Below are 17,617 nucleotides of genomic sequence, written 5' to 3'. Positions count from 1 at the left end.
ATGACCCCAAACACACCTCCAGGCTGTTTAAGGGCTATTTGACCAAGAAGGAGAGTGATGGAGTGCTGCGGCAGATGACCTGGCCTCCACAGTCACCGGACCTGAACCCAATCGAGATGGTTTGGGGTGAGCTGGACCGCAGAGTGAAGGCAAAGGGGCCAACAAGTGCTAAATACCTCTGGGAACTCCTTCAAGACTGTTGGAAAACCATTTCAGGTGACTACCTCTTGAAGCTCATGGAGAGAATGCCAAGAGTGTGCAAAGCAGTAATCAGAGCAAAGGGTGGCTATTTTGAAGAAACTAGAATATAAAACATGTTTTCAGTTATTTCACCTTTTTTTGTTAAGTACATAACTCCACATGTGTTCAGTCATAGTTTTGATGCCTTCAGTGAGAATCTACAATGTAAATAGTCATGAAAATAAAGAAAACGCATTGAATGAGAAGGTGTGTCCAAACTTTTGGCCTGTACTGTACATACATTCCATCAATTGTAGTTTCCTTAGTGAACATTATGTCATCATTTGCTCATTATTTTAGCCCATTTTTACATTCATAAAATGAAATTCTTGAAGAAGTTACCATCTTTTATTACATTTAAACAATCAAATCTAAGCAATAGGCATATATCTTTAAACACCATCACATATATGTAAAAACTTGTAATAAAAACTAAATAAAACTATGAGGTTATGCAAACTCTAAAGTAGAATGTATTTTTATGTAAATCTCTTGTGTGGGTTCATATGTATCCTAGCTTACGTTTTTTTTGTTGTCGATTGTTTTTTTCTATGCACATGTCTGTCATTCAACGAATTATTTTTTCCTGACTTGAGATTTATGTTATGGCTACAGTATGTATTGTAAAATTCTATATATTAAAATAATAATAATAATAATAATAATAATAATAATAATAAAAATAGGGCAGTCAAGTTTCCGTGAAACAATGCGGAACTAAGTGCAGCAGCAAACGTTTCCGACCGGATGACAATCTTTTTGGACAGCTTGCTGTTTACAGAACAACGTGGTTTACTGAGACAGAAGTTTCATGGCAAGGGAGTAAAAAAAAAAAAAAACAATCAATGAAAAACTAAAGGACGCTAATATGTGTTTCTTATGCGTATAAAAAAATGGGTAAAAAGCGCCAAAACCAAGACTCGGCGGAGTCTGACTCTCCGGTGAAAAAAGAAGTTCCGGAGTTCAATGGGACTGTATTCAAAGCCATGCTAAAAGAACCAAACACAGCTATGAAAGGTGAGTTTTCAGTTTGAATTACACACACCTCACAGATGGGACACCAAGTCATATTCTTAACTCAACCATTCGTGCAGCTATTCATCCATCCACGACGATGCAGTTAACGTTAGTATTTGAGAACCATCTTCCTTGCCCTCTGTGCTCTCCTACGTCTTGCTTTAGCCAATTCTTGTTATTTGTCGCTTTCAGGACTGGAGACATTCATATCAACCGCCAAGAAGCTGCCATGCTCTGACCTGTATGATGTGGTTGAAGGTTACATTAAAATCTCCATGGAGTGTGCAGAAATATTCAAATTGCTGGATAAAGAAAGGGTTATGGAGAGTGAGGTAGGTACTTTTCACAGTGGATGGGACTGACTGTCAACTTGTTGTTTGACACGTAAAAGCTCTAATCAAATCCTGCTTCTCTACAGATGATGCTGATTTTTGAGAGCTTGGAGATGATCCTTCTCAGGACAGCCAGTGACCTGTCCCACTTCAACATGGTTGGCAATGCTATTGTGAAAAAGACTGTTTCTAGCTACTTGAAACTTCTGCAGGGATCTTTCCATTCAGAGAATCACAGGTTGGTGTAATGACCTCAGTGGGAGGGCTTTCAATCCTCAGCACAGTTTGAAAATTGCCCTCTGCCCATGGCCCTTATGTTGTCTTTTCCGTTGTATACAGGTTTGTCCGTCAGTGCCTCAGTCTTCTGTCTGCCATGGTGTCTCAGGGTCCAGAAGCTGCCAGAGAGATTCTTAGTCAGATCCATGTCAATAAAGCTCTTTCTGCACTGGCAAAGAGAAAGGATAAGAGGGTGTGGTGTTGCATTTGCCCTTTACAGGTTTCAGCATGTTTACTGGGTTTTGTAGATATGTACACTCACATTCTTGTGTGTCATTTCTCCAGGGAAGACCTGATGTCCGCATGGCTTTTATCCAGTTTGTGCTGTCCTTTTTGGTGTCTGGAGATAATGCCACAGTTGGGCAGATATTAGAAATCAAAGGTAATTATAGCTGCTAGCAGCATTTGTCAGGGTCCATGCAGATTGCAAGCATATGAATGCTTATTTCTTTTTTAATTGACAAGAAGCAAGACCTTTTAAATTTATTCATGGCAGTCATTGCTATATGTTGATGCTCTTGATGTATATAAATCTACTTTGAGAAACACTTGAAGCAGCCTATGACCTCCTGTGAAATCATGTTTAACAGGACTACATTTGTATTATTTGTTTAATTTATTCAAGCTCTGGAATGCATCCCATGTCTATTCATTTATACACAAATTGTCCTACTATGTGAAAAGTGTCAAAAGTTATCCTGGAAAATGCAAAGATTCAGACCACCGGCAGGATGGCACAAGTGGGATTTTAATTCCTAACCTTTGCTTTGAAAGACAACCACCTTACCACTCAACTACAGAGAAAATTAGAGATTTGTTACAGGAACTTGGAAATTTTTGTTTGGATAATAATAAAGTGGCAAAGGATATGTCACCACAAGAGTTCCTAGCAGATGGGCAGAAACAGGAGCTCTACCCAGGGGCATGTAGTTTACTGACAACCTCTTCAACACTGCCGACCAGGTCCAAGGCCAGGAAGCCTAACCAGCCTCAGAAGCAAAAGGCAGAGAGAGGGAGGTCACAAAACTTACAGTATTCACAACAATTTAACTGTTGGGGATACAATCCTGAAAAAAACATCACACATTAATCTGCCAGTTTCTGATATATTGTCAAAGACTTAAGGGAAAGTTGCTTAGAAAGTGCAGTACTTGCAAATCTGGGGACCTCAAACCTTGAACCTCTGTGTCCCCAGAGCAGGTGACTTACTGCACGACCAGGAAATCATGGCTTCTCACACACCTTCTGACAACTTGATGTCATATGCATAACTAGCATATTTTTTTGTTTTTTTTAGGCTTAAAGCACTAACAACAGTTAAAACATTGGTGATGCAATTATGAAAAAAAATCTCACATCATCCTGCCAGTGTCAGGTGTACTGACAACATTTTGGTGAAACTTGCTTAAAAATGAGATGAAATAGAAAATGCTGTGCATACAATACAAATTAAAACAAGATATCAAATATCACTGTGAGCTCACTGTTAAACTGATCTGAACACCTTTGAAACTTATGATATCTAGTATCCAAAGAATGTCTGTGTCCATTTTGGTAGCATTTGAATGAAAACTTGTAGAGATATAGATGTTTAGCAGGGCTTCAGCAGCTGAGTGTCACTGCTTAGATCCCTAATAATTAGATATGCATTCATGTTTACACAGTGGACTCTTACCTCATGTGTGTTGATGGCATGTTAATTTGGTGTGTCAGAACTTCTGCCAGAGATCCTGAATACAGGTCTGAAGGAGGAGAGGATGTCCATTGTCAATCTGATTTTGTCCACACTGAAGACAAGGGTAAGTGCTCAGGAGTTTCATTTTCCATTTAAAAAACAATTTATGGATTAAATAATTATGTTTACTTGTATTTGTCTTTCTGTAGGTTGTGCTAAACAAGGCCATAAGTAAAACGCAGAAAGTGCGTTTTTTCACACCTGCTGTATTAGCCAACATAGCATCTCTGTATAAATGGAATGGGATTGTGGATGCAACCACTGATGACGACAGGGTTAGTTATTTGCTGTTTTTTTTTTTTTTTTTTTTTTTTTTTTTTTTTAAAGGCTCTGTTACCCAAATTTGCTTTTAAACCTGTGGGTCTAAATGCAATTTGTTTTCTTTAAGATGTTGGATGACTCAGAGCATGCTGGGATATCTGTCATTCGGGAGCTTGTTCACAGTTTCCTTCTTGACCTGTGTTGCTCTCGTAAGCATGGCATCAGCTTTCATGATGCCAGCTTTGGCACAGCTGGCAGGTAAGAAATCAGGTAGCTGAGTTTACCTTGCACTCTTATGGCAACTATTCATGCTGATTATAGGATTATAACATTTTTTTCCAGGGCCGGCAACATTGTCTTGCTTCAGTTTTTAGTGGGGCAGAAGCAGGCCACAGAGGATGAATTGGTGATGGAGCTGGTGGTGAATGTGCTGAAAGCTTGTCCTGACATGCTGTCTAGATACTTCCAGGAAACTCAGTATTCGTACACCCCCCGCCTCAAAAGTGCTTGGCAGGACAATGTCAAGTTACTTAAAAAGGTAATACCTGCCAGTAAATTTTGATTTTTATGAGGCTTCTTCAATATTGGCTTATATCTAGCTTGTCTACTTTTGAAAATAAGGATTCTCTTTGAATTCATATGTCAGATCTACGAGGCCCAGCCAGAGATTTCCACAGTCTTCCAAACCTGTGAGGTCATTCCTCTCCCCCGTCTGCTGTCCATGATCATGGTGATATCTCTTCCTCCGGTCTGTAACAAGGCCTTCTTCACACAGGGCCTTAGTGTAAGTGACTGAGCCTCACACAAATTCCTCAGCGCTGTTGCTGCAGTACTACAAAACACTAAAAATGTAACATACGTTGTCATGCATTGTCTTAGTATCTCCTCTTGTGTCTTAACAGCTTGCCAACACAGCAGTGCAGCTCACAACTCTGTCCATGATGAATTACATTTTAAAAAGAGCCAATAAGAATATAGAGTACCTCTTGGATAAGTCTGAGTGTCACAGCTCAGATGTATACACTCGTGACATGATGGAGGATTTGGTGCAGCAGTACAGGGAGACACTGAGCAAGGTAAGGTCAGGAAAGTGCTCGTTCAATACTCACAAATGGTATTGATGCAACATTCAACAACTCAAGTGTCCACTTTTCTTGCTTTTCCAGATTTTGCCCGATATGACGAGTATTGTTGCAAAGTGGCAGTCACTTAGCAAGAAGGAAAAGACGGACGGTGAAGAAAAGCAGACCAAAACTGAAGGCAGTGCTGAACAGACAGATAATAAAAATGAAGTGCCTGGTAAAAAGATTTACTTTACACATATATTGTTTATTCTAATCAGTACTGTAAAGTAAAGGGGATGACCAGCATTTATTTGTTTGCCTGTTTATTTTTTTTTGGTGTGTGTATGTGCATGTGTGCTCGTTTAGCAGTTGCTGAGACAGCTGAAGTGATCCTACTGAAGACTCTGATTCTTCAGGTCATATGTCTTTACCAGAAAGTTGTACCACATCTGGTTAGCCAGTGTAAATTTGACTTCAGCAAGCTCTTAAAAGGTAATGTTGTTTTTCTTTTCCTTTTTTGTTAAATCATTGATTTCATATATAAGTCATATGTTTCGAGTATGATGCTGGTGGTTCTTCAACAAAGCCTTCAAAGTAGATTTTTTTTTAACCTCTTCAGGGATTGTATCAGAGAAAGGAGTGAGGGAAGAAGTTCCCCCAGTTTTGCAGTATCAGATACTGCAGTTGGCCTTAGACCTCCCTGCAAGCAAGTTCTCCTGGTTCCGCATACAGGTGAAGAATTTGCACCACTGATTTCATTTACTTTAAAGGTGTTGCTCTGTAATCAGCATTGTTTCTGATGTGTTGTATATTGCTGTGTCTTCCCAGGATGTTGCAGATACAGAATCATCCTCTGGAGAGAAGTCAGTACTGTACCTCCTTCTCAAGATGTTTGTCAGCAGCAGCAGCAGCAGCAGCAGCCACCTGAAAACCTCCACGCGGATGCTGGTTCTAAAAGTAAGGAACATTTCTAAAAAAAAATTCCTGTGCATTTGCTGTCAGCCTGCATGAAATGTGAGACATCGGTATTTAGAAATCACGAGTAACTGCATATCTTCCAACATGGCAGGTATTTGACTTGATCATTGTTTACCCCAAATATACAGCAAATTAGTCAACTTAGGCAATCAGACTGTGGGTGGAATTCTCTCCATTAGAAAGACACATTATCAACAAAAATTAATAGAACAAAAACTCAAATACACTTTTTGAATACATAACATTCATAACACAAGTTTATCCCTGTTCTCTGACTCTTGACTCGATGTCAGGAGTCAGAGTACAGCTTGGAGAAATATTATTTCATTTTAGCTCAGAGCATAATGTCTAAAGGAAATGTTGGCAGTTCTTCAGCTACATTGGGGAACAGTTTAATCCTTACAGTTAAAAAAAAGTTGTTTGTTCATATAACTTGAAAGAGCCTCAAGCATAATGATACTGTGGTAAAACTGCATATTTATGAAGTTACTGAAATAAGAGCAGCATTGGCTAAGTCCCAATGTTAATATTTATCTGTAAAACTTTACTCCTCTCTACTTTCTCTCAACTAGAATTTGCTGATTTTTATTCCGTGCCTTGTATTCAGGTGCTAAAAGACAGTGGGGTATTTGAGTATACCTGGACTGAGCTTGAGCTCTGGGTCGACCAGCTAGCAAGAGTAGAGACAAACCAACAGGAGACTGTCATTCAGTTCTTGGAGAGAGTAAGCTCATCTATGTAACATCTTTGTTTAATTGTCGATTCCCCTGTCTATTACATTGTTACCCTGTTAGTTATACAAAATAAGACATTATGAATCCTGATATGGTAGTTACAATTGATAATGAACTCCTGGTCTCTCACCTTAGGTGCTGGTGAAACTTGTGTGCAGTTCTCACACATACACAGATAAGGTTGCCAGCCTGGTCCAGGAGGCAGCTTATCTGCAGGCTAACCTGAGTAGCCAAGAGGGTGACGCTGCTAGTATCCCAGTCTCACACATAGATGGTAAGCATTTGCAGGCTGAATCAAAGTCAATTTCTTTCTGTCATAAGCATGTCTGTGAAACCTATTTTGTACAATCTGACAATGTCTCGTAGATGTCTTAGACATGCTGGATGTCATTATGGAGGGTAATGAAGGTGAAATGGAGGAGTTCGGCCCATCTCTGAGTGAAGACCTCATTATCCAGACCTTCCCCTTCAGTGTGGTGGTACCTGCTGCTCTGGAGGCCCGAAACAAACTGCCAGCAGACAAGGGTAAAGCACTTCTGCCTAAATTGGGACAAATAGCAAAATGTTGAGAGTGGAACGATGCATAAACTGCAAAAATGGCTATAGAGTTTACACACACCTAAAATCATTTCTGTTGCAGGTTAACTATATAATTTGTTGCATCAAAAGTGCAATTTGAAATGTGGTTTCTCCAACCCAATTAAGTATTTTAAAACGAGTTGTGTTGTATGATGCAATGTTGATAACCATCTGTCTTTTCCTATCTCAGGGGTGGTCTTTGAGTACTTGTCTGCGGTGCTGTCAGATGTGCTGCACTGTCAGAGAGAGCCACTCCCCCTCTGTCTGGCTCTGCTGCAGTATGATAAAGAGCTTTTATCTGCAGAACTCTCTGCTTCTCCTCATCCCTCCATCATACGCCTTCATCAGTATTACTCCAAGTGGCTACCACAGCAGTGCCAGGAGCAACTGGTCAGTTGTTGGTGGAATATATTGTTTAACTCAAAGGGTGACACACTTAATAATTATCTTAAGTAAGTAATAGTAATTTTCTTTGTGTAGAAAATAATTATTCTCTTTTTTTTTGCAGTTTAAGTCCTCTGAATGCCATTCAAAGGGATTGTCAACCCCCATTTCATTCACTGCACTGATGAAATCTGCGTATAGCCAAGGACCAAGCGCTTTACTAGAGGACACCTTCAGGAAGAATTTAGAAGGAACTCTAGCTTCCATGTCCATGGCTGATTTTCCAGTAGCAATAAAGCAGATCTTACTCTACATAAAATCCACAGTGGAAAACATTGGCACGGTAAGAACACAAAACAATCTTACTACTCAGTAAATTGCTAAGTTAAAATATACACCACACATCATATCCCTCTGCACAGTTCTCCAAAGACATAGGAACTGCTCCCCTGAGGACCTTAATGGGAATACTCCTGAATTTGGTGACCAAGCTACAAGGCTTTCATGAGACTACAAACTCTGAGCCAACAGCAACAGAGAACTCCAAAGAAGGATCAGACCTCTTCCTGGAAATAAACGAGTTATCCCCAGTAGAAGCCAATAAAGAGCAGGTTGGGAAAAAGTTTAGCTTTTACGATGACTTTTATTTGATGGAAATATTTTCTTTGTTGAAGCTTTGACCAACATTAGCAAGTTTAATTCTTCTATATTCTACTATATATTCTAATATGACACCCTCTGTCTTTAGATCCTTGTTTCTGCCCTTGGCTCCATACTCAAGCATCCATGTTTGGAGCAGTGGTTTCTGGCTCTGGAGCTGGCTGCTTTGCCTCCTCACACTCTGAACCCTGTCAGGCTAAAGCATCTGTGTGCTCAGCTGAATGATGACATTCTGGCCTTGCTAAAGACCAGTGCCCCCACTCTCTGTGATCTTGGTCACCTGGAGCTTATTTCTAGCTACACGGGGGCAATAGAAAAAGCTGTGCTCAAGGAACTGGTGGAGAAGGGGTCCCAGCCTGCAAAAAAGCAGTCCAGACCTTTCCAGGCCCTCTTGTCTCTGCACAGCTACATGGATTCCTGCAATCTGAGAGAAGTGGTTTCGAAGTTGCTACTTCTCCCCCAGGAGAGCCTAATCTTTCCCAGCAGTGAGGGCACACAAGCTGAGCTTAGTGCCTATGGTCATGCAGCACTGCAGATCCTCACAGAGCCTAAAGCTAACTCTTCCCATGACCACACTAACTTTCTATCTCAGGCACACCTCCATGGCTTGAGCACTCTGCTGCTGTCCTGTTCCAGCCCTGCGCTGGAGGCCTTCCTGCTGCAGACTCTGTCTAGTGAGCCAGGCAGTGCTAAACTCATCCACACAGATGTGCTGCTGCACTGTCTCCAGTGGCCTCACCCAGACACTCAAGCCATCAGCTGTCTACTGCTGCAGAACTGCTCCACACACCGCCTCTGCTTTGAGATGTGGTGCCTAGAGCCAGCAGACATGGAGAAGCTCTCAGACCAGACAGACAGATTCCTTCCACTAATCAATGCATACCTACAGATGGCAAATAGAGAAGACCCTGCCAGGCCAAAAGATGGTTCGTACTAAAAACATCTCCTCTATTGTCTTGAAGCATACATGATTTATGTCACTATTTTTCTCTCATTTCAACTTTTATATTAACTTAGATATGGTCAATATCTGTGTGTTATAGTGCAGAAAGAGGTTTTAAAGGCCTTGAAGCAAGCACTGCTCGCCAGATTGTCCCAGTGTGTTCTTGGAAACCTGACAGAAGACTCAGGAGCCCAGCTTGCTGAAACACTAGCCAGTCTGATCAAGCTCTCTGCAAACATCAAGGACATCAGGGACTTGATCAACAATCTGCCCAATGCTCTTCAAAAAGTGGACAGTTTTGAAAGGTATTTATTAGTGCTTAATACTATAAGTAAATTATCAGTGTCACAAGGTAACAGCTAAATGTTGTTTTCTCTTTCAGATGGCAACTAGTTGATGTTATTACTGAGAAACTAGCTGATTGTCCAGAAGAACAAGAAACCTGGAGGAAGTCTGTCACCACTGCTGCCCTCAAGTACCTCATCACTGCTTACAGTCATTCTAAAGATGAGGCCTTTTCCCGGTCAGAGCAAGAGCAGAGCATCCTGGAAAGACTGCAAGGACTCCTAGTGGGTTTATTTTCCTCACACATGCATTTTATGATTTTATTTAATGCATTTCATAACATATCTTCTTTACACAGACATCAACTGAAGACATCACTGTAACTGAATGGAACAGTTTTGTCAAGAATGGACTGAAGTAAGATATATTTTCAAATCCATTCTACTAGAAGGTTGTCACATCAGATGGTCTTTTTTTTTTTTTTTTTTTTTTTTTCCAAATCAAATACCTAAAAGACCTTTTTTTCCACTGTAGATATCGCTACAGAAATCACCACTTTCTGAACACACTGAGCAAACTGTTGGAAGTGATGTATGGTGGCAGTGAAGTCCAGAAGGATCTGATTCCTTTATCCACCATTCACATGATGACCAGCAGCCATTCTCTGTTCCTGCCCACCATGTTGGGCTTGGATGAAGACCCTAATAGGTGTCAAGCTAAAGGTACGTATGGATCAGAATAAAATAGAGAAAAACATTAAATTACAAACCTGAAACCTTGTCTCTAAATTTTTTTTTATTACTAAAAACAAACGTGCTTGTTTTGTTGTCATTTCAGAAGCACTAGTGTCCCTACTTCTCTGTTTAGTGAAGAAATGCTCAACAGTTTGTAACATCAATCACTTTGTTGTACTTTTGGGAGCATATGGAGTTACACTGAGTACTTCAGGTAAAACAAGAAATCTAAGTATTTTTGTGTTTATGTGTTCGTTGTCCTTGAGTTCTCTTACGCCTTGGTTTGGTTTGCAGATCAAAAGCTGTTACTGCTTCTACAAGAATATGAAAGAAACAATGTCAGTCTGCTGAAATTCCAGTAAGTTGCATTCAAGTTGATATCTTTTACATGCAACAAATGCACTTGTTTGAAAACACTAAATATGTGTTTGGCGGCAGGGTTATGCAGTGGTTAGCATTGTGCCTCACAGCAAGTGGGTTCCTTGTTCAACCCTGCTCTCTGTGCGGAGTCTGCATGTTCTCCCTGTGTCAGTGGGGAGCGTATCTCCATGTACTCTAGCTTCCTCCCATGATCCAAAGACACACAGCTTTGGTTAATTGGTGACTCTAAATTGGCTGTAGGTGTGAATGTGAGCGCGAATGGTTGTCTGTCTCTATGTATCAGCCCTGTGATAGTCTGGTGATCTCCAGGATGTACTCATCCTCTCCCCTACTGTCAGCTGGGATAAGCTCCAGACCTCCCACAACCTCTAATAAAATGAGTAGTTATGGAAAATGAATGAATGAATAAATATGTGATTTTGACTGCAGATCCTTCTTGTGGGGCCCTGCAGCTGTGGAGCACCACAAGACCAGGAAAAGCCTTGGAGCTTCTCTGTGGAAGCAAGCCAGCTCAGATGACTTGTTGGCACTGCTGAAAACTGACAGGATGCTCCACACGATTGCGCACTTTCCCCAGCAACACAGAATCATCCTGCAGGTCAATATTTTATTTCATAGTTAATGATAATAATAATAATAATAATAATAGTAATGATAATGACGATAATAATGATAATGATAATAATACAACATACTTATATAGCGCTTTTCAAGGCACACAAAGACGCTTTATAAATTCAGGGAATAAGAAGTTACCTTTTAAGAAGTCAGTTCACCCTAATCACAGAACAATATTTTTGAAATACCTCTTGTGATTTTAGGCAATACAGAGGAAGTGGTTTCACATGTTTTCAATACTTTGATTATCGCAATTGAAATCCTGTTCTCCTCCATTGTGATCAAGTGACTGCAAAAATCTCAGAGAGCAAGCGCCTCATGTACAAAGGCTGTGTCCTTGCTGCAGTGGCCACGGGCTCGATTGTGACCCACAGCCCTCTCTCCATCCTTCACACAAAATCTGTCCTATCAAATAAAGGCAAAAAAAGTCCCAAAAAATATCTTTATATTTTAAAAAATCTCACAGGTGTATATCTAAAAACTTTTGCAAATAACAGAAAAGAGATAGGTGAAGAAAATTTAATTATTAACTGGATAAGTTTTTAATGTCAAATTTTTTCTCTTCAATAGGATGATAAGGAGCCACTGTACAATAGCAATGCAGTTAAGGACCTTGGGGATTTGTATGATCCCCGTTTTCTTTTGCCTCTATTCAGCACCATACTGCAGCCAGGTGAGTATATTTCATTGCTGTTGTCACTGCTCCTCATCAGTTAAGGTCACCACTGCTGTATAACTGTGACATTTTCTCCTTTTTCTTTGTGACAGAGTGTGTGATTGACTGCCTCAAGTTTGTATCCAGTCATGCCCTTGGACTAACTGTAACGGCTCTAAGTAGCTACGACCCAAATGTGAGAGCAGCAGGGTACCATGTGCTGAGCTGCTTCTACCAACACCTGGAGGGTGCTCGGTTTAGAGAGAAGAGACAGGTAAAGTGTGAGGGAGGTGGTGTGTGAGTATTTAAATAATATATGTGTGGAAATAACATCAAGAAACACTGATGAGCTTGAGTTTATCAAACAGCTGCTGTACTTGATGGACACAGTGAAGAATGGAATTCGACAGCAGAATCAAAGACTTCCATTTGTCCTGACCACTTATATCGCCAAAGTGGCTCAGCAGATGCTCAAACCTGGTGTGTAACTCTGAAAACTTGTTATTCCCTGATCAGAGTGATTGGACCTATAGTGTTTACATAACAATATTTGTTTATTTGTATGAGATGTTTTTCAAACTGATAAGGAACTCTGCATAATTACAAAGTAACATTTAGATTTCTATCTTTTTGATTGCTCTGTTGAATATCTATATAGGGCATATTTTTTACTTTTGTCTGCTGCATGACCTCCTTTGCCCTCAGGATCACTGACCCTTTTACTTGTTTTCCATTATTTCCCAGAGGACCACATGTACGTGGTGTTAAACAGGTTTCTCCTGTCCCATCAGAGTTTGGATTTCAGGAGAGTCCCAGAGTTCTTCAAGCTATTCTATGGCTTTGACTTGGAGGTAAAGTATTTTATATATATAATGCTGACAACATTGTTTTTTTTTCTTGTACTGCAATTCATTAACCATGTCAAGGAAATTCTACCCTGAAATAAATAAATGATTGTCCAAATAAACTCTTCTTGTGTCAACAACATTTAACCTTCATCTATTTGTTTTGCTCAGCACATGCTGTTTTTGGACTAATGTTATCTGTGTTTATGAAACAGTGTTAGCCATGAGAGTATGACTGACTGACTGACTGACTGACTGTCTGTCCAATATTTCTGCAGCATAAAATGGAACGTGAGTGGATCTTGAGTGTGCTGGAAGAAGGGATAAGTGATGGACACTGCTATGAACTGTGTGAACAACAAGGCATCTTTCAGACCCTTCTAGGCTTCAGCAGCAGCCCCCTGTGTGATGAACATTCCCAGGTACACAGTGTGAGCTTCACAATGATGCAGAACATGAGCAGTTAAGTCAAAATGCTCTGAAATGCATTTCATAAGTAAAACAAATAGAGGTTCGCCTAATGTACATTTATTTGCTTTGTATCTCTCCACAAGGCACAGATTATCAGGGTTTTGTGCCAGGCTGCCCGTGTCAACAGAGCAGCTTATAACCTCACCAAGAGCTGTGGGCTCCTAACCTGGATGATACAGGTGGCTGAAAAAAGGTAAGCTGGAGAAAAAGGTACAGTCTTAACTTTGGCGCTTTATTTTGATAATAGTTTGATAATTGATATATTACTGCAATAATTTCTTTTGCCAGTCTCTTGTTTGCAACATAAGTCTGTACTTCCTCCTCAGGAGTATAGACCAGCAGCTGCTAAGTGCCATCATAGATCTGCTCCATGTGTTGTGGTTTACTAACCTTGGGCAGAAAGAGAAGCAGGTGGATGGAGCCAAGAACTCCTCATCTACAGAGAAATCTCAGAGCTCTGTGAAGTGCCTCCCACTCCCACTCATCAGCGAATTCCTGTGTGTGGCATTAACTATCAGCAGGTGCCTCAGGTAAAGCACCGTAACTTTCAGATACATTTAACTTAAGTCACTCTTCATTTACTTAAACTTAAATTTAATAATACATATAAATGATACAATAGCTGTCCTTTGGTGAAGAATGTCAGTGTTTGTTTGTTCTCCTCCCGTCAGGTTACGTGTGAAGGCCGCTCAGCTCAGCCTGTTTGTACAGACTCTTTGCTCTATACTGAAGCATCGTGGGACGGCACTCAGTGTAAATAAACAGGCTGACCGGCTAACATTCCACCCACAGCCTCTCTCTTGTACCGAAGCCCTCGCTCTGCTTCTCTGTTGGGCCTCCCTGTCCCACAACACGGCCCTCCTAACCCAGATACAAGCTTTGTCTGAAAAGCACAAAGTGAAGGAATTGCTGGGTGAGTGCTGTAAAGACTTTCACACGGAGCACGTCTTACAAATATTGCTGTGGTTGTCTTTCTGTCAAAGGGATGAACAAACTAGGGTGAACACCTAATGGAAATGTAAATAGATTGAATGGTAGCAGAAGAAGTCTTAGAGTAAGCTTTTTGAAATGCAAGTTTTCAAAGCAACTGGAGACAATGAAGCAAAAGAGGCCAAAATTGATCTGTGCCTAAATTACACAGTAAAAAAATGCAAGTTGAAACTCAACAAAATAAACATGACAGACACAAACAGTATGTAGGTCTTAACATATGCTACTAATCGTCATGAAAACTTAATATGTTTCATTTTGTAACTGTGTTTGCAATTGAGTTTTAATTACTTGATTTACATACGTTATTTTTTTCAACACTGTTGCTAAAACAGGGATCTTGTGTAGCTTTGATAAGTACATCATAGCTAACTAGATTGTCGATAGTGGAGAATGGGAAACTATTTTTCTGATTTATCACATTTTTTCCCCTAATGTAACTGATTTGTAGCCAAAAACCAAGTCTTGGTTTGCAATTAATTCCGTTCCGTTAAAATTATGTCTAGCTGATCCTACGAGGCATTTGAACATTTAAAAATAAACTTAGAGCCAAAAAGCTACTTTTATTCCCACAAATGATGCCGAATAATTGATATTAGGCTTTCAGGGCCTACAATTATGCCAAGCATACGAGAAAATTGACCAGCAGCACTTATTAATTACCGCTCCAAGATGTCTGTTGTTGACACTGTGTTCTCCTCTCTGTAGGGAAATGAATAGAAATGAGGCTTAAAAAGTATCAATTTGTAACATGTGATGGCATTACATGCTGGACTAGTTTTTCCATTACAAACAGTGGAGAAATAGATATTTGTTCCACTTCACAGTATGTAAATCATTCCTTATACCTTTACTGGCATAAACATGGTTTTGTTCATCTTCCTCCCCAGGAATTGGGAAGGATAAGGCCCGAGGTAAAGGCTCCTTTTCCCAGGCCTGCATGCATAAAGAGAACCTGGCAGAAGATGCTGAGGCTGAGAAACAAGAAGAGAGTCTCCTGACAGAGTGTAAATTTTTCCTCAGCAGTATCTTTGTTCACTGGGAGCCTGTGTTTCCCCTCTCTGAGCCCCAGCTGGCTCAGCCAAGAGTCAAACTGGATCCCAGTTGGTTGGCCACTGATACTGCACGCCTGCTCACCAAGTGGTCCCTGAGGTGCTTGGTGGAGGACTCGTGTGATGAAAACAGAACAAAAGAGTTCTTGCACTGGCTCCAAAAGGCAGTGCTAAAACACAGAGAAATCATGAATGTTGTGTTTCTTGATCCCGTCATGAAAGCCGACATTCTTCAACTCTACCATCAGGCCTTTGAAGCTCAGTGTCACTCCAGCGTTTCAGAAAGAGTGGAAGTCCTCCAGCTATTTACCGAGATTATGATATGCTTACTAGAGACCCAAGGCCACCTTCCAGAGTTACATCGTACAGTCATCTCCGCCTGCCTGCCAGAGGCCACACATGATCAGTCTAGACGCGGTAAGAGCCTGCTAGATTGTATACCAAACAGTTCCAGTCAGTCAGGACTGTGCCTCGCTTAAAAACTTACCTCTCTACTCCATAATACTAAAGTATCTCAGTTGTGTTGAAACACTTGAGTCATCTAGATTTTTAGAGCAGGGGGGCCCAAACTTTAAACAAAGGAGTGCTAAATTTGACTTGATGGGAATGTCATCAAGTCGTGTATGATGTAAAATGATTTAAGGGCCCAGATCCTAAATCTGTGGTAAACGTTGGTGAAAAGTTTAACTATGCTTCAAGTAAGTGATCATGTTTTGACGTGGAACTGGATTCAGGGTTTTGTTTTGTTTTTACATGCAAGAAGGGATTTTTTTTAAACATTTTTGCTATTTTTTCATTAACTATCACATTCATTGATAAAGAAAATCTGGCATGTGTCCTAGGACTGTTTATCACTATGTGATAGAGATTCAGATTTGTTTCTATTAAAATAACATTAAAAGAAAAGCATTTACTTTGTCCAATTCAGCAGAGTATTATGAAAATGGTGAAAGACATTGTTAAGCTTTGCAACATTTATTGTAGCTCCAAGTGTTGCTTGAACACATTACTAGAAATCTGTTTAATTATATAGCACTATGTGCACCACATTTGCATTAAGCTTAGAGGAGATGCTTGATTTTTAAAGATAACTCAGATGTAAGCAGTTGTAATGTAAATTGATTGAGTCTCTTGTTTTGTCCTTTTCAGAAGCAGGGCTGTTTCTGTTGTCATCATATATCCATGAGCTGTGGAGCGGAGCCTCGTCAGCAGAGCTTTTCCTGTCTCATGTCAGTTTGGTGAACAGAGCCAAGTGTAAGAGACAGAGAGCATCCAAATCATCACTGACTCAAACAGCCATCAGATCCATCTGTAATGACATCATTACCATGAAGAGTTAAATATGACATCTGAACACTACTGTGTTCGCTGAAATAGACTTGATCATTTTGCTGCTTTGTTTGATTCTTGTAAAAAGACTGAAGATATTTTGTATAACTATCTGTTATAAAACATTGATTTACAAATCTGTTACAAAGTTTTTAATGTTGTTGTTTTTTTACATATGGTTCCTGCTTGACCTAATTTTAAATCTTTGTGTACTTGTATGCAGAAATTTTGGCCTTTAGAACATAGTGTTCACATGTACACACATTGCAGTTTAAAGCACGGGGTAAGGATAATAGTTACATAACATTGTGATAAATGGTAAAGCAGCCTTGCTCTTTGTAGGTGTTCTGTGTAATGGAAAGAAAACAGCAACTCTCTCTTACACACTGCAGCAAAATCTCTAACATAAAATTTCTCTGCTTCCCTAGCATTCTTATCACAGTCATGTTTTCACAATTCTGATTTTTAATTTGTGTCCATCACCTTAATTATTAAAATGTTAATAATTAAGGTGATGGACACAAATTAAAAATCACATCCATTAAAAGTGCACTCGTTCAGATTCAGCCCAAGGTCAAGCTGTTGATGTTCTTTGACTTCCACTGATGTTGGATCTTTGACTCCTGCAACAATAATAAGAAAGTTTTCAGGTTAAAGTAGAACTTTGTAGCTTTAGCCTATTTTTGCGTGTGTGGCCGTGGTGTGTGTGTGTGTGTGTGTGTGTGTGTGTGTGTGTATATATCAATGTATAGATAGATAGATAGAGATATATTTTATTTATAGTAAATCCACTTACCTCTACCTCCATTCATTTAGATGATGCATGCATCACACTTACCTTGGGAAGTTTTCACTGCGAGACATTACATTCAAACAGAGAAAGAGGAGTCCCACAAAAGCAGCCAGAATGATCCAAAATATTATAACAATTGAGTCTGAAAGGTAAGAGGGAAATTGCTGTCATCATTTTCATTAACACAAGAAGACAAACATTCTATAAAGCACGAAGACTTACATTTGTTGTATTTCAGTTTGCTCTCATCCACAATCACAG

The 17,617-nt window shown here is 39.9% G+C and overlaps 1 protein-coding gene across 2 annotated transcripts; it reads left to right on the top strand.

Annotated features, from left to right (window-relative positions):
• Positions 1-981: 981 nt before the first annotated feature.
• On the top strand, positions 982-16,990 carry urb1 (URB1 ribosome biogenesis homolog). 2 transcript variants are annotated; one of them, XM_033631655.2, is made up of 39 exons: positions 982-1,257; positions 1,450-1,589; positions 1,676-1,827; positions 1,929-2,058; positions 2,151-2,247; positions 3,579-3,664; positions 3,750-3,875; positions 3,989-4,119; positions 4,204-4,399; positions 4,508-4,645; positions 4,764-4,937; positions 5,028-5,160; positions 5,295-5,417; positions 5,545-5,657; positions 5,754-5,882; positions 6,511-6,627; positions 6,773-6,911; positions 7,004-7,162; positions 7,407-7,606; positions 7,725-7,943; positions 8,023-8,211; positions 8,349-9,186; positions 9,304-9,508; positions 9,586-9,772; positions 9,847-9,905; positions 10,023-10,210; positions 10,326-10,436; positions 10,517-10,580; positions 11,033-11,201; positions 11,792-11,894; positions 11,990-12,150; positions 12,245-12,356; positions 12,621-12,727; positions 13,000-13,143; positions 13,276-13,385; positions 13,519-13,722; positions 13,864-14,105; positions 15,073-15,651; positions 16,384-16,990. In XM_033631655.2, exons 1-39 carry the CDS (start codon positions 1,134-1,136, stop codon positions 16,572-16,574), a joined length of 6,789 nt encoding a protein of 2,262 aa, XP_033487546.2. In that variant the 5' UTR covers positions 982-1,133; the 3' UTR covers positions 16,575-16,990. The 2 variants fall into 2 exon arrangements, with proteins under 2 accessions (XP_033487546.2, XP_033487545.2); XM_033631654.2 differs by having other exon boundaries at positions 5,292-5,417.
• Positions 16,991-17,617: the final 627 nt, after the last annotated feature.

Source organism: Epinephelus lanceolatus, chromosome 4, assembly GCF_041903045.1.
Source record: "Epinephelus lanceolatus isolate andai-2023 chromosome 4, ASM4190304v1, whole genome shotgun sequence".
NCBI classification, from domain to species: Eukaryota; Metazoa; Chordata; class Actinopteri; order Perciformes; family Serranidae; genus Epinephelus; species Epinephelus lanceolatus.
This window is presented reverse-complemented; position numbering and strand designations above follow the sequence as displayed.

What these genes read in the sequence shown, in the direction of transcription:
- urb1 (XM_033631654.2), top strand. Translation starts at nt 1,134, where the DNA reads ATGGGTAAAAAGCGCCAAAACCAAGACTCGGCGGAGTCTGACTCTCCG. An exon ending in AAAGGGTTATGGAGAGTGAG is followed by an intron (nt 1,590 to 1,675) that starts GTAGGTACTTTT and finishes GCTTCTCTACAG; the next exon opens with ATGATGCTGATTTTTGAGAG. An exon ending in TTTGTCAAGAATGGACTGAA is followed by an intron (nt 9,906 to 10,022) that starts GTAAGATATATT and finishes TTTCCACTGTAG; the next exon opens with ATATCGCTACAGAAATCACC.